Source organism: Oreochromis aureus, linkage group 15 (assembly GCF_013358895.1).
Source record: "Oreochromis aureus strain Israel breed Guangdong linkage group 15, ZZ_aureus, whole genome shotgun sequence".
Classification (NCBI taxonomy): domain Eukaryota; kingdom Metazoa; phylum Chordata; class Actinopteri; order Cichliformes; family Cichlidae; genus Oreochromis; species Oreochromis aureus.
Window position 1 is genome coordinate 7,870,300 of NC_052956.1, and position 24,915 is coordinate 7,895,214.

General features: G+C 40.3%; 1 protein-coding gene across 1 annotated transcript in view; it reads left to right on the plus strand.

The window, feature by feature from the left end:
- nbas (NBAS subunit of NRZ tethering complex) overlaps nucleotides 1-24,915 on the plus strand; it is a 181,837-nt gene that overhangs the window by 108,043 nt on the left and 48,879 nt on the right. Inside the window, exons 44-48 of the mRNA XM_031726216.2 lie at nucleotides 1,807-2,057; nucleotides 9,250-9,593; nucleotides 11,167-11,391; nucleotides 18,858-19,060; nucleotides 23,229-23,318. Coding sequence (XP_031582076.1) covers nucleotides 1,807-2,057; nucleotides 9,250-9,593; nucleotides 11,167-11,391; nucleotides 18,858-19,060; nucleotides 23,229-23,318 — 1,113 coding nt within the window. The remainder of the gene's footprint in view (nucleotides 1-1,806; nucleotides 2,058-9,249; nucleotides 9,594-11,166; nucleotides 11,392-18,857; nucleotides 19,061-23,228; nucleotides 23,319-24,915) is intronic.

The following is a 24,915-nucleotide window of genomic DNA, read 5'->3' on the forward strand; positions in this document are numbered from 1 at the left end:
CCTAACTGTTATTCTCCCCTGGACAAATTGGCTCTTTACTTCAGCAGAGTTTTATAACAAACAAGAGAATGCAATGTGAAGCTCCGGATATCACAGAGAAATAACCCCAACCAAGATAAAGTAGCAAACTGTGTTGTGAGAGGAGCGAAATGCCACCAAGCAAACAGCAGTAGGTAAGCCACTGCGCAGCAAACTTTTAATAAAGCTATCAGGCTCTATATATGTTGACCGAAAACACGGTGCCAGCTGTGGATACTGAAAAGAAGATATGCTCCTAATGTGAGCAAAGATGCATGGAACACCTTTTGTCACTTGAAAGAATAGAGGGGCAGGGAGGAGATAACAAAGCAGAGCTTGGCATGAAAACTGAGCACTATCTGCCAGCTTCTGTGCCTTTGTGCAGTTGCTCATAATGCCCCTCAAAAAAAAGTCCTGGCTGGATAAGTCGCAGTCTCTCTTGCAATTCTTTTCGCGTCGCAGTGTTTTTAGTCACTTTGGAGCTAGCGTGATTAACTAGTGAAACATCAGACTTTGATTGGGGTGACGGGCTGCCTGCGTACGCTTAAGAGGGAGACGAGAGGAAGAGCGAGCGAGAGAGTCTTCACTTTAAGTTAGTCGTTCTGTTGACTCCAGCCTTATTAGAGCCCCTGTTGTGAGGATGATTAGTGTTATTTACATTATCGAGCTTATTGTCAGCTGCCGCGCCGCAGCCAGGCTCTATATTTTTTTCATTAGCGAAAGCCTCCCAGCTAGCTGTGACAGAGAGAGCCCAGAGGAAGCATTGTTCCCTTTGATGTTGTCCCGTTCTGACAGATAAACAGACTTCCACTCACACAAATGCACTCCCATGTAGCCACAGATTGCTTGGAGCCCCTCAGTGACTTCAAGCAACTAGCTTTACTTTGCCTTTTCATTCTTTGTATCGCTCCCTGTTTAACTTTTGTTTGTGGTTCTCCAAGTTTTTTTTTTGACATCCTCTTTCCAGTGTTTTTGCTTGTGTTCTTTTCACTTTTTCTTTTGCTCTTTAGACCACCTGCTGTTCTTGACTTAGATTTGTGGCAAAACATGCTTAGCAAGGATGTGCACAAGTCTTGTGCAACCTAAAAAGCTCACTGGATACATTATTTCCTTCCCTGGGAGCTCGGATATCTCCCCTCACATCAACTAACACGTTCCCCCGCTATTGCTTTCCTTCTCTCTTTGTCTCTGTCTTCTCTTTGCCATAGCCTCTCCCCACTTTACCTTATTTATGTCTGAACTGATCAGCTTATTAAATGTATTCTCAGTGTGGTCTATGAAATCTTTTTTTTTTTTTTATTTATTTTGTTGTTGTTGGAGGGACTGTATGCTTTGTGATAAGCCTGCAGATTGCTCTGGTGTTTTTGCACCACTGTTTTTAGCACTACTGTTTTCAGAAATGACTTTGGAGCCAAATAGTCTCCATTGCTGGTAGTCTTTTCTTTGATTTTCTGTTGATGAAATGTGTGGGTTTTTCTTTTTTTGGTTAGCTGTGTTTTTTTCTCATCTCTTTCAGGCATAGTGGCTATTGCTGTCTATATGAAAGGCTCAGATCTTTTCCTTTCTGATGCCTGAAACTTCAAGTGTTCACACACTGCGTACCAATAGATATTTTTTTTGTGAAGCCATTACAAACAGCAGGTTTTTACAACCACATATGTAAAAGCTTTGATAGTAGGCCGGCTATCGTTGTGTGTTTACTACAAATCCAGCTATATAAAATTATATTTTCATTTTCTGCACATTTTTCCTGTTTTTCTTATTCTATTCCCGTTTTCTCTTCCACAGCCTCTCCACCAAGGATATTGAAACCCGGAGCGAATCCCTCAGCCTGTTTGAGACTTTAAAGTGCAACCCTCAGGCCTTTTACAGCCACATGACGAAGTATGTTCTTCCCACTGTGGAAGGAACCGACCTCAACCGCTTGCTCTACTACTACACCTTACTAGATGCTGCGGGCTGTGAGCCTTACGTCACCACCACCATCAAGCCAGACTCTCATGTTAAACTGCTCAAGAAGCTTCGGGCTGTTGCCAATGGTGAGGTGTACACTGTTTTTTATTGTGATTATATAGTATATGTAGGTCCTAACTGGTATTTTGATAGTTGTTCTGACAAATCCCCCAGCTAAAACGTTTTGTTACTAACATAACCACGGTTCTCTGAAAACCAAGGGGGGGGGGATCTTATAACGGGGAAGTGACTTCTTGCGTGACCAATCACAGGAGCTCCACTAACACCATGTTTGTCTAACACAGAGCAGTCACTGTAAGGACACAGGGACCCCTGACCCACTTTAAAATACATTTTAATCTATAGCAGTTAGTCGGATTTATTTAGTACTAAGCATGCCATTACTGTTTTACAACCCTGTGCCAGGAAAATGATAGATATGAAGTTCAAGCAATAAATCTGATTAATTCAGATGGAATTTATTATAATAAAACAAACAAATCAACAATGAAGTCTGGAAGCCTGCAGTATCAGCAATATTGGCAATCAAAAGATGTAGTTATGGTTTTAAAAAAATTCTTGGCTTTTACGTTTCAGGATTTAATAAATATCATCTGGTCCTTAGCATGTTTTAAAATTAGGCAAATACAATTTCAGCTAAACTTTAAGACATACACCACATCAACCCATGTCATTATTTAACAAAACCTAAACTAATATACAGAAGCAGTGTGTGAGGAACTGAGTACATCCCATGATTCCCTAGCTTGTAGAAGCACCTTAAGCAGCAATAACTTGAAGTAATAATTTTTTGTATGACTTTATTAGTATCTCACATTGTTGTGGAGGAATTTTAGCCCATTCTTCTTTACAGTGTGGCTTCAGTTCATTGAGGCTTGCAGGCACTCATTTATGGACAGCTCTCTTAAAGTCCCACCGCAGCAAGACTCCGGTTGAAATAATGGAGGTTCTGAATGTTGTTTCCCCGGGGACATTGTGGCTGAAGTGAAAAAGAAAAGTTTGGACATGAAAGATGATATGAAAAAGTACTAACAGACTGCAAGAAAAAGAAGAAAGCAGGCAAAGGACAAGGAACGTGATCTGTCAGCTCTAGAGGAGAAACTCCCTGCAGTGAAATATAAAGAAAGAAAAAAATAAATCCAGATTCTCCAGCATGAGTGGGATAATGCAAATAATGACATCCAACAATAATAATAATATAAATTATTTTTAATGGAGATAATTTAAGAAAAGAAAAATGACATAAGGAATACTTGATTATGTTTAACTTAAAAAATGTTAAAATTGACGCTTTCCCATTTAGTATTCTAATTTCTTTACATGCATACTGTTAGTGGTAGTATTCATTTTAAATACTTGGTATTAGAGATCGTAAGACAGCCAGGCCTTCACTTGTTTGTCTGCATGGTCAGAGACATTCTGAGAAATCATTGGTTTACATACGAAATGTTCTTACGCGTGATTTACGTACACACTGAGTGCGAGCGAGCTTATTACACAAGCCTTGTGTTTTGTTCTGATGTAGCTTTGTAAACCTAAGCCATGTTTCCATGTTGTTTTTAGGCAGAAGAGGCTTTCTCCTGGCAACCCTCCCAAGCAAGCCTTGTTTGGCTTTTTTTTTTTAACTCTACTGCCATAAGCTTTAACATTTAACATGCGAACTGAGGCCCAGGGAGTTTGAGATGTAGATCTTGGGTTCTTTCAGTTTCATTGAGTATTGCACTGTCTGACCTTGGGTGAATTTGCTGAACTGTGCAGCCATGGGAAGATTGGCAGTTGTGAATGCATTCGCTTTAGAATGATGAACTTCAAATTGGAAATGGCCTTATAACCCCGATCAGTAGCAACATTTGCTTCTCCGATGATATCGCTGATGTCTTTCCTCCATGGCATTTTGTTAACATACACCTCAATGCTCCATTACCTGTGATAGCAGTAAAGGTGTGTTTAGTTTTTCACACAATGCTCATGCATTGTGTCTTAGTTTTTGTTAAAATGATAATGATACGGTGCAGTATGTCATGTGTTGTGGTTCATCTGGGATTGTATTTACCTAATATAAGACCTGGTAATGAATTGGTATGTTTTTTTTTTATAGTGTACTGATACATAAAACTTCAGGACTGAAGTTACCGAAGTTGCAAATGCAAAAGGCTGATGCCAGGCACAGAGAATAGAATGCAAAGTGAGTCCGTGGGCCAGCATTTTTAGACGGGAGGTCCCAGGTGAGAGTGTGCATGAGTTGATGACCCTCCCATGTCAGGCAATTATCCAGTCCTACAAGGAATGCTAGAGTCTTTGACAGGTTGTCACTACTGAAAAAAAAATCCCAAAACAAAAAAATGAACCAGAAAAAAAAAATCATGGAAACATTTCTTGCTTTTAAATTTCAGTATAATTCTAGTTATTTAAAAAGCATTTTGTGTGAAATCATGAGGGAAGTCATTTTGCATTCGGCAAACAGGGTTATAGTTTAGAAAAACAGAGTGCTACCATTTCTATTTGCAGACTAAATAATAGCCCTCATTTACTGAAGAATGCAGTTTCTGAGGAGTAAAACGCAACAAAAACACAAATTCATGGGGATAGTGCACCTGTTACTGGTGGGGGAAAAAAACACCTCTGGCCTGTGCTGTCAGGAAGTAAAAGTCCAGACTTGAAGACAATCTGTCTTGACATGACTGATGACTCACACACAGATGCTGACATTGCTTCTGGTCAGCGGTTGTCATGTGGAATTTAAAAACAACAACAACTGACCGTCTGAATAAAGCTAGTCGATAACGTTTCACTGGGAAGAACAAATAAAACACCTCCGATGACATCCCGATAGTGTCAGTTACACATATTATCCTTTATGTCTGATTCATCTTGCCCTTTGATCTTATTCTGGTCCCTTTTTTCCCTATTAGCTCATGTAGATGTTTTCAAAGACGAAGAGTAGCAGGGTTGAACCATGCAAAACTATAACGATATGGCTGTGAAGTGAAAAAGAAACCATTTCAGCATCAATCCTATTGATATACCAAGTGTCTGAGAGAAAGCATTGCACTCGGTCCTCTCCCAGGACATCATGTCACTGGTTCAGCGCTCCAGGCTAGAGTGCTCAAACTTTGTTGCGTACGGGTGAAGCTGGTGTCACTTCTTGGAAAAGTTCAGTAAAGGTCAGCCAGGTGTCAGCTGTGTTTTCACGCCTCACTTCCTCCTTCTGCTCCTGATAGCGCCACAGCTTTTACTGGTGACACATGTCTCTGTTTAACACACGGAGCCACACATGCCCAAATCAAGTACACACACAACACTGAGACATCCACATCAAGAGTGGGATGCAGTTTTACATAAAGTAAAAAACATGAAATTTAACTTTAAAGGCACTCACTCCCACTGCTGCTTTTCAGTTTCACTTATGCACAATTACTGCCACATCACTATATTAGCATCTGGCTGTTTTCTCCTGTTTGTGCTTCTATCGCTTATATACAACTCACAATGACAGCGGCTGAAGGTTTACCACACAAAGAACAGTTGTTCTAGGCTGAAGTTAGAGATGTATGATGAAATTGCAATCACATGTGCAGGTGCTCTGAATGGGACCTTTTATGAAGTAATCCAAATATAGGCCCAGCTCTTCACAGTGGAGACATAAACCTTGTAAACAAAGCAAGATGAGGCTCAAACTGCATCTTCTGGGCAAAAGGTTCCTCAGCAGTTGATCATCCGTGTAGAACATGAACAAAAGACCAGTTAGTCAATAGACAAAACAATATGAACTCAAGCCAGTTTTACATTGTTAAGCCTACATTTATTTTTACAGTGTTGTACAAAACTCTTGAGCCTTAATTCCTTTTTGATTATCTCCACTGAGGAGGTTATAGGAGGTGATAATGAAGCTATATAGAGCTATTTAAAACTGTTTCTTACTGCCATTGGCATACTGACAGCATATAGTAAATGTTGTCAGTACACCAAGTAAACTGTAAATCAGTCACTTTGGACATCTGGCCTCAAATAAGGTCAAATAAAGTCAAATATTCATAAAACGCCTCTCATCATTAAAACTAGTAAAACTTATAATACCTTTTTTGTAATGTCAATATTTAGGGAATGATACTATTATATTGGGATTCTAAATATCTAATATTTCTTATATTTTGTATGCAATTATGTCACATTTGGCCTCTGACTGTACTTTTACATTTCACATCTGCCTTTCTTTCAAGTTGACCTTAAACTAAAAGTATTCAAATTAAAACATTGTCAAGAGAGAGACAATGACATGCTTAGTTAGTTAGAAATATACTGTAGTAAAATATTATATAATAACATCAAGTTAATATTGTGATTAGCAAATCAATTCCTCTTATCCATTACCTACTCCAACGTAATGTTTGTATAATCAGAGTAAACATTTGTTATGCTACCCTTATCTGATTTTTACTGAACTACAAACTTCTACCAACTTTGTAGTTCTGCCTTGGTGGAGGTTTGTGCTCTGCTCCTAGAGTACTTCTTGTTTATATTTTTCTGCCCACTAGCCAGACTTTCTTGTAATTTTTTTTTAAACTGCTTGTGAGCATTAGTTCTCCAGGCTTTCTGAAGGTCTTTCAGATTTATACTTTGGACACTGGCTACTATGTCACTCATTTTCAGCCCAGTCCTTGTAAGGGCATTTCCAGAGGAATGCTTTTTATTTGTTAAGCCATTTAACATTGACCTATGAAACCAGAAAAACGTCTAACTGAAGGGATGAAGCAGGGTTGTGCCTACACATAACGAAAAACTTGGCAAAGAACCTATTTTAAATTGTATCTTCAATTCTGGACAACTTGTTACTAGCAGCCTGTCACAAAAACCAGCTGGTTTCATATGCTAGATGTGACGTGACGACGAGACACCATAGAAAATGAAGAACAGTGAGTGACTTCACATGGCCACAGGCAAAATAACTGCAGGCGAGCTCAGCACGGGACCTGATAATAAACTCCAAGCAAGCGACTGAAGTGGCTACCAATGAGATTCATGAGTACCACTGATTGAAACATGAACCGGTAGTAAGTACATTAAGAGGTTACCTAGGTAACCGGAGCCTTGCATGTCGACCGGATGTCACCTTTAAAGTAATGTCCGATGAGTGAATTGGTTTCAGTGGACTCAACTTTAGGAAAGGGAAACTGGGAGAGAAGGTTCAAATTACACAAGAAGGTAGTCTTTGGAATGACCTTCAAAAATCCTGGAGAACTATTCCTAAAGACTACTTCCATAAATGACAAGAAAGCTTACTTAAAAGAGTTCAGGCTGTGTTGAATAAAGGTGGTTTTACCCAATATTGGCTTTCAAGCTCAAGAGAATTGCACAAACACTGTTTTAGCCTTATTTACGATATTGGCATAAATTTTGCCACATTTCAATAAATTTCGGCACCTATTTCCCATTTGTCTAGTAAAATATAAAGAAATGAAAGGTGACTCAAGACTTTTGCACAGTGTTCTGTTTTTAAGAAATCTTTTATACAGAATACAGAAAAATTTCTTGGTTTCAGGGAAGCATGGGTTAGAGCTGCTAATGTTTCCCTAAACCAGCTTAAAAACACACAGAAAATAAAAGAAAATGGATGCACTAGTTTTAAACAGGCAGCATAGGTGCTGACAGTTGCATAAATGCCGTTTAGCCATGGGGAGAACCAAAATCCATGCTTTATTGCAGCACGTAAGCTACCAGGAGCTGCAGCATCATGAGTACTAATAAATTAATGCACACGCATATATACACTAAGCCAGATTTACTTTATATGCATGCACAAGCACATATAGTGACTTTGTGACATTAACACTTTCACGCTAACACTTTCTGTACTGTATGTCTCGCTCTCACTCACTCATTCACACACATGCACACAGATACACACATACTGTTGAAATATAACCCACGTATTCACACTTCCTGCAGCAAAACTGATACACAGGCTGTTGCCGTGTCTCTGGGGCCTCTAACTTTCTACCAACACTTTCCAACTCTTCTGACATGCTCATTCAAAATGACTCATTTGCAGTCCTGAAGAGACACATGCAAACCAGCACACCCAGATGTACTTACAGAGGCTTTCAGATGAGTTGGAGACAGGTGGCGCGTGCCCAGTGTTCATCACATTTTCAGACACAGTACCAGGTGACCGTCTGATCGGGCTCTAGTGGAAAGGGGGAAAGAGAGGCAATCTGAGGAGTGGGTGGGGCAGGGGAAGACGGAGAGAAAGAGTACATATGTAAGTATCTGTGGTTTACATGTCTGTCTGAGCCTGTCTGGAAGGTGTGTGTGTGTTTGTGTATGTGGGTTCAACCTGGAAAGTTTTGTGTGTGTGCGTGTATGCTTGTGATTGTGTGAATGATTTCAAGCAGCATTGACAGAACCCTCCCCACAGGCAGACCCGTGTTAAAATATTTAAAGCCCAGACAGGCCATGGTGTTGCTACAGTAATGCGTCTGTCTGATAGCGCTGGAGACCGAGAGCACACCACCGGCTCTCTCGCTCTCTCTCATACACACACACGAATGCCTACTCCAGGGGTACTGCAGTGGTAAATATGATGCACGCAGACAGATTGACAGTCAAACTGTACATGTTTGCATGCAGGCAGAGACGGCCGGCACCCCTTTCACACGCAGGTCACACGCGATTCTTGTTGTTCACATCCACTGTTTACTCTTTCCTGAGATGCTTTTCATCTCCTGATGCTTTTCTGTCATGTGATGGAATATTCAACATCCTGTGCAAATCTCTCTTCTGCTTGGTTGTCACAGAAAACAGAAAGAATAGTAATACAGAAGTAGAGCATGCACTGTATGCACACTATAAAAATGGTACATTGTGTTCCCCTTCCGACACAATGCAATTGTTATAGGAGAATAAACATGCTTATTGTTTATATGTAAATACTCTTTTTACAATTCCCATTATTTATTTTGAAGATGTAGCAATAAAAGGACTTTTTTTATGCCATGTTTACCTTGAGCTAAACATAAAGCTAATGTAAAGCTACCATGATATTACAGCTCTTTTTTAGGTGTTCAACATCTACCTTGACTAAATGGTGCATATTTGAGACATATGAAAGAGTCTCCAAGTACACAAGGACAAGAGAGGAGCATCCAAGTATACTTGTTCTTTTTTTGATCATATAGCTCAAGGCTTCAGTGAAGAGGCAAACACATTTTTTAAGGCAGAAGCGTTGTAAACATGTCAATATGTCTTTCATGCTTGCAGGTTTGAACTATCGGAAGCTCACGGATGAATCCTCGGATCCACTGGCCACTCTGCAACCAGTGCTGACCAGTCAGAACGTGTTGTCCATCTCCAAACTTGCCAATCGTTTGCCTTTGCCCGGCGGTGGCGGTGGGGCCACGGTGTCCGCCAGTGCAGTCCACGCAGTATGGCTGCAGAAGGTGTTTTGGAAAGGGGACCCCCAGCTGCTGAAGAGACCTCCTCAGAGCGACCAAGACTACCTACACGCCTACGACACTTGTGCCAAATACCTGGACAGGCTGGCCCCTGGCGACGCTGTCCGCTTCCTGGATAACATCACCTTCTCTGTTGATGCATCTAAAAACGTAAGCCTTAATTGGACCAAACAGAGGGGCATCTTTTTCATAGAAATTATTCAATGACAGGGGGCGGGGGTCGTATGAGCTGAAGAGGCTCTATTTTCTATTACTTTCTCAGGTAGGAGCTGTGATAGGTAGACAGACTCTGGGTAATTGCAGCACAGAAGGTAGTTGGTTTCTGCCGCAAAGGCAGGATTCGTATTTGGTTAAAGGGAAGATTGCGGGGATTTTCACTCACTACATCAAACTGTCATTTTCCTCACTCCACACTCATCATCGTTGTGCCGGTCTTCTCTAATGCCTGTGGCCCAATTTCTGGAATGCCAAAAGCCCTCTCCTAATTTCAAATACATTATTCTGTTCCCATCCACTTTCTGCAGCCTCAAAGCACATACCAGTCATGATTTATAAAAGAAATTATAAAATTTCACAAGGAATGTCAGCCACATAATTACAGGACTGTGAAAAATTGTCCTGCAGTAGACTTAAAGTGCCTCAGTGCACCTTATCAATAGTAGCCTGCTGTTCTTTTTTTCTTCTTCGCCCTGGCACCCTGCCAACACCCTTCTCCAGACCTTCCCTTTTTTTTCTATTTTTGTCCTGTGTCCCTTTTCTTTCCCTACCACTCCAAGAGAGCTAATTGATCCCTCTTGACTTCAGAGCCAATTAAACTCCAATTCCCAGCAGGCAATGCTTTCCCTTTGTGTTCTTTAACATGCAGATTACCTCTCAGGAAGACACCGTCCACTCCCTCTGCCATTACCATCCCTCTCTTCTCTTTCTTCTGTCCTCCTCGGATGTGCAAAGGGAAAACCGAGTCCCTTCTTACTTTTAGGAATGTTTTCGACCTTTTGACCATTGGGTGGCAACGATGGCAATGATGAATCAATTCATCATTGCCACCCAGTTGATTCATTTCCTACAAGGCCAAGGAGTGAAATGCATGTCTCGGGTTGAAACTTCCCATTGGATATTTTTTTCTGAAGGGAAACAGATTATTGATCTCAGCGAACCTCTTTGGTGGATGCATCCCATCTTACTCAACTTATAACTTCTTTTCTAACCTTACCCAAGACTCTGACTGATGTTGCCTGAATGAATACCTGGATTTGAGTCAGTAGGATACAGAAGATGAAGATTACAGCAAATTCAAAATGGGGTACAAGTAGCACATGCTGAAAGTCTGAATGTGTGTGCGTGTATGTCTCTTGTCGGGGTCGGAGTTTGTGCGTTTCTGTGCAAGCATAAAAACCTCCTGTAGCCCGAGGCCCACTCTTCTCCCCATGAATGGTTAACCTGCTCACACTGAATAAAATCAATTACTCCAGGCTGGCAGCTATGATCCCTCTCACTTAAACACACACTCCTTATACACATGCACATGCTACTCAAGTTCCTGATAGTATTGAAATGCAGATAGATCAGGTTGTACCTACCTCTCTTTAACTCGGTCTATTTTAAATGAATGTACGAGTATATAACTTGAGCACCTCTCTCTCTGCTTCTCTTTGCTCAATTCCACGCCTCCCCAACTTCCACCTCTCTCCCATTCTCTTTCTTCCATCCATTTCATGTCCAGTTGAGCATCCAAGCGAGGTTGGAGGTGATAAAGCGAGCCACCAAAGCCCTGCGCCAGCTGGGTGAGAAGAACAGGAAGAGAGGAGGTGATGACAGTAGGGAGCAGGAAGGGACGGACCCTGCAGGAATGACTTTTGATGAGGCTCTAGCACACCTGCAGCAATCTCAGGCCCACCTGGACACTCTGAGTCATCCCTTCATTCTGTCACTCAAAGACAGCCAGGAGGTAAGCCCCATCTGCCAAACACTTGAGCCATTTTATTCTTTTTCAGAGAGTGAGATTTGCTCTTTGTGTAAATGTGCTTTTAATGATCCATTGAAAGAACACACAAAGTTTAAGAGCGATATTTGCCAGCTGGTTAATTTAAATGGGGACAAAATTATTCTTTAGCACGCAGTACAGTGTATCGTGCAATCATTCTAATCCACAAACTTAAGTGGTAAATAATTACAACTGATATCCAGCCAAAGCCAGTTTGTTTTTGTGGGAAACACAAAGAAACACAAAGAATTTGCATAAAAAGTGATGCAAAAATCGAAAAGGCATGAGCTGATCTACTCTTCAAAGAAATGAGGCATGTGGTTAGTCACACAAAAATGGTCCCAAAATAAAGCTGGCTTGTTTGTGTGGATGGATTATTAATATCATTATTTATGTTTTTGTGTGTATACATAAAATAATCATTATTGCTAAAAGACCGAATTGTTCGGTTGCTTCAAAGTTCTACTTTTAACTGATCAGCTGATCAGCATCAGAGATCCAGTCCATGCATAAACTCATTTTAATATAAACTCATACTTACATTCATAGTACTGTGCAAAAGTCTTGAGCCATCTCTCATCTCTTTATATTTTGGTAGTAAAATGGGGGAATGAGTTCAGCGATTTCTTGAAATGTGCAACCATTAATGGAAATACAGTATATAAGAATAGTTTGTACCATTCTAACAGCCTGAAAGTCAATATTTGGTACGACCACCTTTATTCTTCAGCACAGCTTGAACTCTTAGACAAGCTTTCTTGTAATTTATTTGAACAAAAACTCTATTTTATGCCTGTCAAACTTTGTTATCTTTGGCATTTTTCATAGACTCAGCTAAAGAAATGAGAACAAATTATGTTTCTGCAACAGGCTGCTAGTAACAAAGTGTCTAAAAATAAGTTTTAAATGGGTTTTTTTTTAAGCTGTCTGTTATTAGTAGACACAACAGCGTTTCATCCCTTGAGTTCGGTGTATGTCTGGTTCCTTGGAAGCAAAATCAGTGAAGAAATGCAATCCCTACACAAATGCAATTACCTATGAAACAGTAAGTTTAATAGGCCCTGAAGTGAAGAAGACATTTGACTCTCACTTCTTACGTCTTTGCCAGTTCATAAGGTCACCTTTGGCTGGACATACAAATGGTGCCTGCATATACAGTACTTGTAACGCTTGTGTCTATGTGTGGGTATGTGTGTTGTATATTTCGGGGGTGGTTCTGCTCGGCTAAGCTCTTCCCAGCCTCAGAGGGACCAGTCAAGGGTATATTAATGTAAATCTGTGGTCTGCTGTTTCAAATGAGCCCCGCCGTATGGACGTATATACGGTACAAGCACCATGCTGTATCTCATTAAGCAAAGTCACACTGACTTACCCCACTGTCACCTCACTGTGGCTGCCTGTGTGTGTATACACAGTATGAATGTGGGGCTAGAGAGAGGGGACATTATAACTTGGCGAGCTAAGTGTTGCTATGCGACAAGATATCATTGAAAACTGGTGATTTCTGACCCCCACACTGTGCAAGTTAATAATATTTAGTCCCAGTTTTAACTGTGTTTAAAAGCACATACCCTCCATAATAGAGTGGAAAACACGAGCATTACCAGGCAGAGCTTTAGGGCAGAGTCACTGATGCACACACACATACACAAGCGCACACACAAACACTGCATCCTCTATAATATAACTTCCCTTTTTTTGGTGGAGGATGTGATTGTATCCTTGGAGATGGATAAAAAAAAGGGATATAAGAACCAGAAAAGGGCAGATAGGTAGGGAGAGATAGATACAAGAAGCTCTGTAGGCTCTGTTTGGCTATACTGTGGTCGTTTATCAAGTGTACGTGACCAGCTGCTAGAAATATTGTTAAACCTTTCTAACACAAAGAATCTAACACAGAGGCCTTGACCTACAATAAGGACATCAAATGGCATGTTCTTGATATTGTAAATAGTGATTTTTAAACTATTAACTAGTGCAATTGTGAGAAAAACAGCAAAGAAAATAATAACAACAGATCATGTGATTTGTCTCTGTAGCAGCAGGGCTATTCCTTTCTATGTTCCATATTCCTTTTGATGTGGTGAATCACATACTGTGGGCTATGAAAACCATGTCCTTGATAATTACACTTTAGAGTAGTATATAATATTAACAAAATTAACAATAGTCTTTTTTTTTTCCATCCACACACTGAGGCTGCACAATGATACACAGAGTGGCTAAGATCTCCATTATCCTACCAGCGTCCCCCATTTCCTCCAGGTGAAATAGGAATCCCTATTACATGCCCATTTTTTCTGAGCTGCTACTCTTTGGAGGAGCCTCATACCCGCTACTTTCTTTGTCCTTAAACTCTCTCGTGATCATAGCTAAGGATTGGAACAGAGAGCGATGAATTGAGAGCTTAGTTTTATGACACACTCATCATGTCATCATCATGTCCATTTCCTCTAACTGGCGCTTTACTTAAAGTGCTAATTTTTTCTGACAGGCATTCGTGGTCTGGCTCTTGGCACTGAGTGCTGCAGAACACATCAGTGAAACTAAAAGGATATCCACAAAAGAGATGTTACACAACAAGACACTCTTCAGGCTTTATCTGATATTATGCTCTGAAATTTAATATACAGAGAAAATATCATGCATATTTGATATTCCTAGCATAAATATGATGTCAACATAAGGAATGTATTTATTTGAGTAACCTGAATACTTACCAGCAGATTTGTTCGGTACACCTGTTCAACTGCACATTAGGGCAAATATGCCAATCACAGAGCAATACCTAAGGGCATTTAGGTATGAAGACAGGGTCAAGACGACCTGCTGAGGTTCAAACTGAAAATCAGAATGAGGAAGAATGGTAATTTAAGTGACTTTCCACATGGCGTCATTATTGGTGGCAGACAGTCTAGTCTATTTCAAAAACGTCTGATCTATTAGGGTTTTTCTGCAAAACCATCTCCAGGGTTTACAGAGAATTGTCCAAAAAAGAGAAAATCCAGTGAGCGGCAGTTCTTTGGGTGAAAATGCACTGTTGATGTCAGAGGTCACAGGAGAATTGCCAGACTGCTTTGAGCTGATAGGGATAGTTAGAACAAAGGTATGCAGAGCATCTCTGAATGCACAACATGTTGAACCCACAGTCATCGGTTAAAGATGGGTAACAGTTCACACAAGCTCACGTTGTCAGGTAGCAACATTGGGATAGTAGAAGTCCAATTTAATGTAAACAATATGAATGTTGTTTATACACCACAATGAGCCTGATTAGCTGACTCATGTTCAACCCTTTGTGACCATAATGAGCCCATCTTCTAATGGCTCCTTCCTAGGATAACTCACCATGTCACAGAAGCCCAAATCATGTCAAACTGGTTTCTTGAACATGACAATAAGTTCATTCCAGAGGCACACCAGATTGCAGTTCACACCATATCTCAATCCTTTGGGGCGTGATGGAATGGGAGATTCACAGTATTGATGTGCAGCTGACATATCTGCAGCCAATATGTGATGCTGTCATGTCGATGTGAACCAGAATCTCTGAGGAATGTTTCCAGCACCTTGTTGAATCTGTTTGAACATGTGCCAAACACCTTCACTGTTAAAATATCTTATGGATTTGGACGATTTCCAAGTAGTATTTTAATGGTGGATTTGGAAAGGACACATGAGACACAGAAAGCACAGACATTACATTTCCTGATACTCTAACTGAACTGTCTGGATGTAGCTTCCTGCTGAGAGTTTGTGTCAAAAAGAAGAGGAGGGTCTTTCAATGGCTTGAGCTCAATTCTACTGCAGCTGCAACAGGCATTGAAGGGTTTGTGATTAGACTGAATGTTGGACGGTTCCCTGGGGAACATGACAGCATTGCAGCAAACGCACACCAAATCCATCTTTTATGCATGAAATTGAACTGCATTTATGACTTCTGCAGCTGCCTGGGCCGAAGTTTCCTTCTTGCTCTCTGGACCTGTCTGATCTTTTTCCAGTGCTGACTTGTTGTATGTCACTGACCCTGAAAGTATTTACAATGTTGTTTGAAATTGGACACATGAGGCGCACTTTTTGATTGAAGGTTTTTAGTCATTAATTAGTGTAAATATTGAACTGGCATGACCAGTAATCATCCCTCCAAAACAATATGTGATTGCTTTTACTTTATATGCCATGTAAAAAAAAAAAAAGTTTATGGAATGAATAGTGAAAAGTGGCCATGGTTCAACAATGATTAATGAAACAAATCAAGATGGGATAGAGTAATTACTGAATCCTTTCATGCATATACTTTGAGAACTGGAGCAAGGTGTTTAAGTTCATGTTTTTCTTACAACTAATTAAAATATGGATATCTTTAGAAGTGCATTATTTTTCAAAACACATTCTGAAGGAGTTATTTATTTGGTCACTAAAGTAGTAGTAAAAACAATATGCTGAAACTCATGTTTTAAATATTAGGTGCACTTACTAACTGCCAGTACAATCCTGTATTGGACACCATGTGTGAAAGGAGGAAAGTATCAGCAATTAAATAACCTTTAGCTTCTGGCAACTCCAAAGACCTTGTCAGCCTTATCCTCTGGCATTTGTGCTCGTAGCGTTTGCTGAAAAGTCAGATAGGGGTGTAAAATGTAACAACCAGAGGCATGTGACTATGCATTAATAGAGCCAAAAACCTGATAATGACACTCACACATTGAAAATGTCTGCATGTGACACAGATGAGTAAATGGTAATATACAGTGCCAGGAAAAAGCATTTGCCCTCTTTCTGATGTCTTAGTTTTTTGCATATTTGTCACACTTAAGCTTTAATATTAGACATAGATACCTGATTAAATGCAAAATGCAGTTTTAAAATTTTCATTTATTAAGGAAAAAAGTTATCCAAACCTACTTTGGCCTACTGTATGTGAAAAAAATAGTTGACTCCTAAACCTAATAACTGGTTGTGCCACCCTTGGCAACACTATCGCCACCATGTTTGACTGGTGGGTTGACTTTTCAAAAAAATTATGAAATGCTGTATTAGTTTTAGATGTAACGGGACTCAAACCTCCCAAAAGTTGTGTCATCACTCCACAGAATATTTTCATATAGATGTTTTTTTTTTTTTTGGTAATTGTGAGACGAGCCTTTCTGTTCTTTTTGGTCAGCAGTAGTTTTCGTCTTGAAATTCTCCCATGGATGCATTTTTGCCCAGTCTCTTTCTTATTGAAGAGTCATGAACTCTCACCTTAACTAATGTAAGTGAGGCCTGCAGTTGTTCCATTGCAGATGTTGTTCTGGGTTCTTTTGTGCCCTCCTGGATGGGTCATCAATGCACTCTGAGTAATTTTGGTAGGCCGGCTATTCCTGTTCCAAGTTTTCTCCGTTTGTGGATATTGATGTCTGTTTCTCAGTTGTCTCTTTGTCATGTGCCTGCCTGCTTCAAGTCCTCCACCATAATCTCTGTCCCCAAGAAACCAAGGATCACTGGACTAAATGACTACAGACCTGTGGCTCTGACATCTGTGGTCATGAAGTCATTTGAGTGCCTGGTTCTCTCCTACCTCAAGACCCTCACGGCCCCCCTCCTGGACCCCCTGCAGTTTGCATACAGAGCCAACAGGTCTGTAGACGACACTATCAACATGGCTCTACACTTCATCCTGCAGCATCTGGACTCCCCAGGAACCTACGCCAGGATCCTGTTTGTGGACTTCAGCTCTGCCTTCAACACCATCCTTCCAGACCATCTCCAAGGCAAGCTTTCCCAGATGAATGTGCCTGATCCCATCTGCCGGTGGATCACTGACTTCCTGACGGACAGGAAGCAGCAGGTGAGGCTGGGAAAGAATGTCTCGGACTCCCGGACCATCAGCACCGGCTCCCCTCAAGGCTGTGTTCTTTCTCCTCTGCTCTTCTCCCTGTACACTAACTGCTGCACCTCCACCCACCAGTCTGTCAAGCTAATCAAGTTTGCAGATGACACCACCGTTATTGGACTCATCTCGGACGGGGATGAGTCTGCCTACAGGAGGGAGGTTGAACATCTGGTGTCCTGGTGCAGCCACAACAACCTGGTGCTGAATGCCCAGAAGACAGTGGAGATTATTGTGGACTTCAGGAAGCACACAGCCCCACTCCCCCCCATCATCCTGACTGACACCCTCATCACCTCTGTGGACTCATTCCACTTCCTGGGTACCACCATCACCTCCGTCATAAAGAAAGCCCAGCAGAGGATGTACTTCCTGAGGCAGCTGAAGAAATTCAACCTGCCAACACGGACGATGATGCAATTCTACACTGCAATCATCGAGTCCATCCTCACCTCCTCCATCACCGTGTGGTACGCTGGAGCCACTATCAGGGACAAACAGAGACTGCAGCGTGTTGTGCGCTCTGCTGAGAAGGTGCTTGACTGCAGACTCCCATCTCTGCAGGACCTGTACACCTCCAGGACACTGGGGCGTGCAGCTCGGATCACAGCTGACCCTTCTCACCCTGGACACAGTCTGTTTGACCTGCTCCCCTCAGGCAGGAGGCTCCGGTCCATTCGCACCAGAACCTCTCGCCATAAGAACAGTTTCTTCCCCTCTGCTGTTGGACTCATGAACAATAACCATATGACTGTTCCCACCACTAACACATGACCCTACACTGTGTTCACTGCATCATTCCATGCACTCATGTATATTTCTATCTACTTAGCACTTTTAATTCCTATTGTTATGTCTATTTAAGCGTTATATGACAGTATGTTTGCACTAAGTACCACAGCAATTTCCTAATGTTGTAAACCTGCTCAACATTTGGCAATAAAACCCTTTCTGATTCTGATTCTGATTTAGCTCATGGCATGATGTTTTCCTCTCATAAAGTGGTGAACTTCATCTCATCTTTACTTCTGAAAGAAACAGCCTGTCTGATTTTGTTTATTTTTATTTAAATCATAATTCATTTTATTGTCAGGGTCCCAGTTGTGAGATGCGTTGGTGGTGAGTTTTCCAGTAATATTTTGACCCTATCCTAACATTTTAGACCTGAGTGTTTATATTAAAAAGAACACATTTCTCAGTTTTAACATTTCATATTTTGTTTTTTACCCAGCTTTAAATTTGCAAATTTTTACATTCTGTTTTTCAAAAGGCATTATGATTGAGAACCTAACTAAATACATTTTGTACTTCCTACGACACATGTCCTTGATCTCTGACAATTTTGTGCACATATTTTCACAGTGCCTTTTTTCCCCTTAAGAACTCTTTCTGTCATCTCATTAATATTAGTTTGTCTCTAATGTCTTAATATTTTATGGCTCCTAAAAAGACTCTGATCTTGCACATTGAAATTAAGTCTACTACCTCAGTCTTTAATCATTATTTTTAACATCATTGTGTTTCTCTTACTTTTTTCCATGTTTTCTTCCTATTCTAGGAGCAGCTGCAGGCCTACAGTCAACTTTACGATTTGTCCCGTTCTGAGAGGTCAAAAGTCTGCGAGTTAGCAGTCACTATGGCAACTGATGGACAGCCCCTGGAGCAGATTGGAGAGCTTCTGCGCGTCACTGTTGGATCCTTAGACCTGTCTCTTAAAAGTGTCCTTCACGATGCTGTGGAGAGAGTAGTCGCTGCACTCAGGTATTTTATTTTCGATGTCAAGGTTCTTGAGGTTCTACAGTATATGCAAAAAAACACACAAGATAAACTCTGAGATGTCAAGTGCTGTCAATACCCATGTACATACTGAGATAGTTTGCAAAGATATGCTCTGCCAAATGTTAGTTAATCTGCTTTTAGTAACTTCCCAACAATGCCCCTACATGCACAATGACAGAGAATCTTGAATCTCGAAATATGCATCATTTTGAGAAATACATTTTTTACTTTCTGGTAGCGCTTTCTGCAATGGCTTATTAATAACATGTTAATAATGGACTAATGTTTGATAAGCAGTTTGTTAATAAAGAGGCATTAACTAAGTAAATGCAATATGTAATTACCAAATTAACAACCAAGTAACAGCTTGTTATTACTAATGTAATAAGAGACCACAAATGGTAGTAATGTAGACATTTAAAAGGACCAATGAGGCAAAATGACTAGTGCAACAATGTAATAATCTTAATTATTAACTCTATTAACACATAACTATTACTGTTTTTACGGAACTGTAATATAAAGCGCTACTCACTTTTTTGCCAAAGGGTTGATGAGAAGAGCTATGAAGCTGGAATCATGAGGTGAGCAGCTTCGCTGAAAGCTGAAAGCAGGGGAAAACTTGTAATCTGGGATTCATTAAAAAAAGTACAAAACCACAGCTTTCAGAGTTCTCCATCTCAAGACATCCAGACCATTGGTAACTCTGGTCCTCCTCTTAAAACATTTTTAGCTAAAGCTCTTTTTCAACAAAAAAAAAACACACGCATAAAAAACCTGAAAAGTTGCCTTCAGCTGAATGCTCTGGACTGCACTCTGCCATTTCACTTTTACCATGCTGTAAGGGAGCTCATTCTCTAGTCTCTTTATAAATGCAGGGAGCGCTAAGACCTTCAAAGGCAGGGGTTTAGAGGCACCAGCATCCACAGTTGGCTGCATTGGCTGCCAATTGTGACCATTTCTCCACTAAAAAAGAAAAAAAATTCTATCTATCTATCTCTCTCTCTCTCTCTCTCTCTCTCTCTCTCTCTCTCTCTCTCTCTCTCTCTCTCTCTATATCTCTATATCTCTATATATATCTATGAGTTTTATTACACCATTTGACCTGGCCATTCAGTGTGGAGTTTGCATGTTCTCTCTGGGTACTCTGGCTTCCTTCCAGTCCAAAGACATGTAGTTTTCAGGGTTAGGTTTATTGGTGATTCTAAATTGCCCATAGGTATGAATATGAGTGTGAATGGTTGTCTGTCGCTGTGTGACATGTCCAGGGTGTACCCCTGCCTCTCACATATGGTAGCTGGGATAGGCTCCAACCCCCTCGCAACCCTGATAAGAATAAGCGTAACAGAATGGATGGATGAGTAAAAAAGTGTTGATTGCTAAAAATGTAATTTTAAAAGATTACCTACTGTATTTGGAACCGTTAAAACTTCCATCCTAAGCTTTTAACAAACAAAGCAGATTAAATGAACTGTACACATCAGCAACAAAGCACAATGACTTTCTGGAGGCTACATTAGGCCCCCAAACCCCACGTTTAACACACTGACTTTGTAAAGACAGAAAAAACAAATCCGTTACAGTATCTTCTATATTTGAGTTGACCTGCAAAATTGTTGGGATAATTAAGTTTTTGAACCTAGATTTCATAGAGAAACCTGTACAAAGAGATCAAACCGCTGCACTCCTCTTACTTCAATCAAATTCTTTACCGCAGTCTAGCTAAAATAGCAAAAATAAACAAATAAATAAATTATATATAAATCCCAAGCTTCAATTCAAGTCAAAAAATATTTTCATTCTCCGCCTGATGTCTAAAGCTAGTGATTATTTTTGTGGTTGTAAATCATAGATTGTGTTGCACAATGCTAGACCCCCTGTTAGTCCCGAGTTGTTCAGAAAATTGTTAATATTAGGACAGTGTTGAAAAAATTACAGTGGTACAGTAGTCTTGTGTGCTGTGTGCTATCAAACATACCACCAGCTGTGACAAGCACGATAAAGGAAGAAGGAAAATTTAAGATGTCAGGTTGCTACGTGTGGCTCCCTTTTGTGCTAATTTAATCTTTTTTCACATTCGCTGTTGCGCCTTGCCAAACAACATTATCATCTACACGTAGCCCTTTCATTATCTGTCAGTGCAGATTGTATAGAAAAATGTATGTATTTTTATAACTATCCAGATAAAGCGAACTGTCTACATTCAGCTCAGAGCAGGCTTTTAAACATACTGTGCGCCACCTGCTGACACCACCTACGACCTGATCTTTGTTGGTTGTTATCTGAAAATATACTGTATATATATCTGTCCACTTTGGGCTGAGCATGTTGGTGGGAAGAACACTGTCAAAACAAATGCCTGAAGTGCTGAACTGAATCTGCAGTAGCTGCCTGTGGGAGTTGGGCTCACAGTCTTTTATTGGTGTTTTCCTGCTCCCAGAATTCAAAAGGAAGGCAGAGATGATTCACCAAGATGTTTCTGCAGATGTGGTAGATTTAAGAGCCGTGGTAAACACTTGGATATTGTATAACATCCAATGAATACATGTATATGTTTGTTCCTTAGTTTCTTGAGAAGAAGTGAGCTAAAACCCATTATCGGGAGTTGTTTTGATTTAACATACTGGAAGATGATTTTTTTTAATGATTTTCCTTTTTGCCCCTAGAACCTCAAAAGCTCAGACAGGCAGACCAGCGAGCAGAGTTTAACTGACAAAACCAGATATCATCAGGCCATCTGATTGGCCTGATAAATGAGTATCACCCGCTGTGATTATAATCCTGCCTCATTTCCAGCTTTTTTTATAGCTGCTCAATGGTGCATGCTTCAGATAAATGGCACCTGAATCTGCAGACACACACACATGCACAGGCACTCACACACACATTTGTATTTGTATAGACTTGGGGGTCATTATCCCTAATGAACACACACATACACATACACACTTTATTGCGTGCACATGTTCTTCCCTTTTCTCTGATTAATTATCTTTTTTATAATTAATGCAGCCTGATACAGCTGTTCCCCTCCAGATCTCACTCCGCTCCCATACACACACACACACACACACACACACACACACACACACACACACACACACACACACATGGAGTCTGGGTGTGTGTGTCAGGTGCAAGACTGCACACAGAGAGAGCCCTATTTATTCTCTGGAGGTTTTCTTTGCCTTGAACGCGTCACTCCGTGTTCTTACATTATGAATATCCCTTTATGCGTCGACTGTGTGTGGCTGCGAGCGTGCATGTTCGTAGTTTCGGGGCTTTCTTGAAGCATTGTGTTTGGCAGTTATGAATGAGGCGGTCTCGTTTTTGGCTCTCTCAAAGCCTTGAGTCTGGTACAGCAGGCATACCTGAGCCTCACACTAATAGCCGTCTTTTGTATCTGTCATAACTGCTTTGTTTGTGTGTGTTTAAATTGAAAATGTAAGTAGTGAAATCCAATAAAGAAAATGCTGCGTCCTCTTTCCACTTTTTGGCCAGATCATCTGTATGTTGTGTGCGTGTGAAGCGTGTATGTGTAGGCTGTATGTATTGGCCGGGGCATACGTTCGTTTGTGTATGTGTATGGATACAATTCCAGCAGAAAAGTGGAAGTGAGTCGGGGGAAATCACCTTTTTTCCCCCTCCCCCCTTTGTTTCTTTCTTTCGTTGTGAAAAATGGCCTGTGAACATATGGTGCACACACACATATACAGCAGCACCCAGAGCCACTCTACAAATGCACTAATGATGTACCTTCTTAAGCTTACCTACTATTATGTGGATTTAAACCTCATCTCATTACGCCTCTTTTTATCATCTTTAAATTATTAAAATTAACGCGTTCTTGTAAATTTCCACCAGACTCAATGAGCTTGTCACATTGGAGATGGATATTAATGTTTTTTTTTTCTGTTTCATCTTGTCTGTAAGACTTGAAATAATTTTATGATGGTTAATTTAACAAAGGTTCATTCCCTTCAAACATTTAATTGCCGCCAGACACATTTTTAACTAACACCGTCCCTGAGAAGGAAGCCTTTGATTTTTTTTTTTAAGTTGCTGTCCCTTGACATTGTGCTAATTTGAAAATCTTATCTTAATTAGCTGATTATGTAAGATGATCGTGGTGATGTGGTTTGTTTTTCAGTGGAGACCCATGCGCCCTGACAAATTACCCACAACCCCTCAGGGTCCTGGAGGCCATGGTGACTGCTGTGCACAACAGTGTGCAGAGTGGGTAGGTTACATCTGTCAACTCATACAACACACTTACAGTGACCCATTCTCTGATTTCCTTTGTAGTCCCTAAACTAAACTGTCCTCATACAGCCAATGTCAGAGCACTTAATCGCTTGTATTTTGAGTTCTATGTAAATCAACTAAGCCTTTAAGATTTTCTTCAGCTTTTGTCACCCTCTCTTTGCACTCTGCATCTTTTCAGTTCTATTCAAGGGCTGAAGTTAACACCTGCTGGGTGTTAAATATCAGTTAAATGTCTGATAAATAAATGAAGATAAATTGACAAAAGGCACCTGGCAGCCTGTCTTGTAGCTCTTTTTGACGATGAAAACGTTTTGACAGCATCTATTGTACCCTGGCCAGCTTTTTCATGACCAAAAGACAAACAAGGCACATGAAAACAATGGCTCTGTGACAAAAGAACTTTAAATTAATGCATCATACTGCAGTCATGCCCACTGCATTACTTTGGAAAATGTGAAATTTCAAATAAGGATGGCATAAATGGTAGACCTTTAACTTCTTCTTACTGACAAAGACATAACATATAGCCTGTTACATGCTAGAGTACGTAACAGATAACCTAAACTTTTTGTTTTTATTGTTAGTATTCAATTCAATGTAATAACCAAAGAGTTCCTTTTTTCACTGATTGTGAAAAAAGGAACTCTTTGGGACATTTTCTGTTAAATCCCAGTTACAGATATTCACACTTCTTTCACTGCTCCATTGCCAAGTCAAACATGTCGAGCTACCCACTATAGCAAACTCTTTTTGCCCAGATTCCCTGTCTGACACAAACCCAAAGCAAATTTGTGTCTCTGGCTGGAAACCTCTGCTTACCAAGCAAAAGTGTTAACCACTACACTATTGGAGGCACCTTTGAATTCACAGACAGTTGCTGTTTTTCTTAATTAATGATAAAGTCCTTAATTTTTTTTTAAAAATGTCCTTATTACTACACAAGCGTTTACATCATATAACGTACAAAAACTGAGATATATTGTTAAAATTTCCCATTTTACTGTTAAGGCATCTCAGTAGTAATGGTAATTTTATTTGTATAGCGCATTTCATTACATGTGATAGGTGAAATCCGGTGAAAGTAGCCAACTTTATTTTTTACAATTAAAAATAGATGTTTTAAAGCTGTAAAACCCCTCATTACACACTTTATTTTTCTCAGACAGGTATGAACATTTTTACACTTTTCTCTCTTGTTTAAAGACCCTCAAAGTTCAAACCTTCGTAGAAAAATAAGTCTGTATTATAGAATGAAACCAAAGATCAAGCCCTGTTTTCAGGTCCAAAACATGGAAATATAGCAGCTGCGAGAGAATTCAACATTAATGAATCAATGGTACGGAAGTAGGGGAAGCAAGAAGAATGAGTTGAGTAAAGTTTGACTTATCTGACTGCTTTGTTTCGCTTAATGCGCCTCATAATGCGGTGTGCCTTATTGTCCGAAGAATAAGGTAACTTCTGGACATGCTAAAGGAAGGTAGAAGTCCAACTTTTTGTGCGACGGTTAGCATCTTTCTCTGCGTCTTTGACGGTGCAAAACGTTTCGTCGACATTGTTGTGTTTGTTGGGGA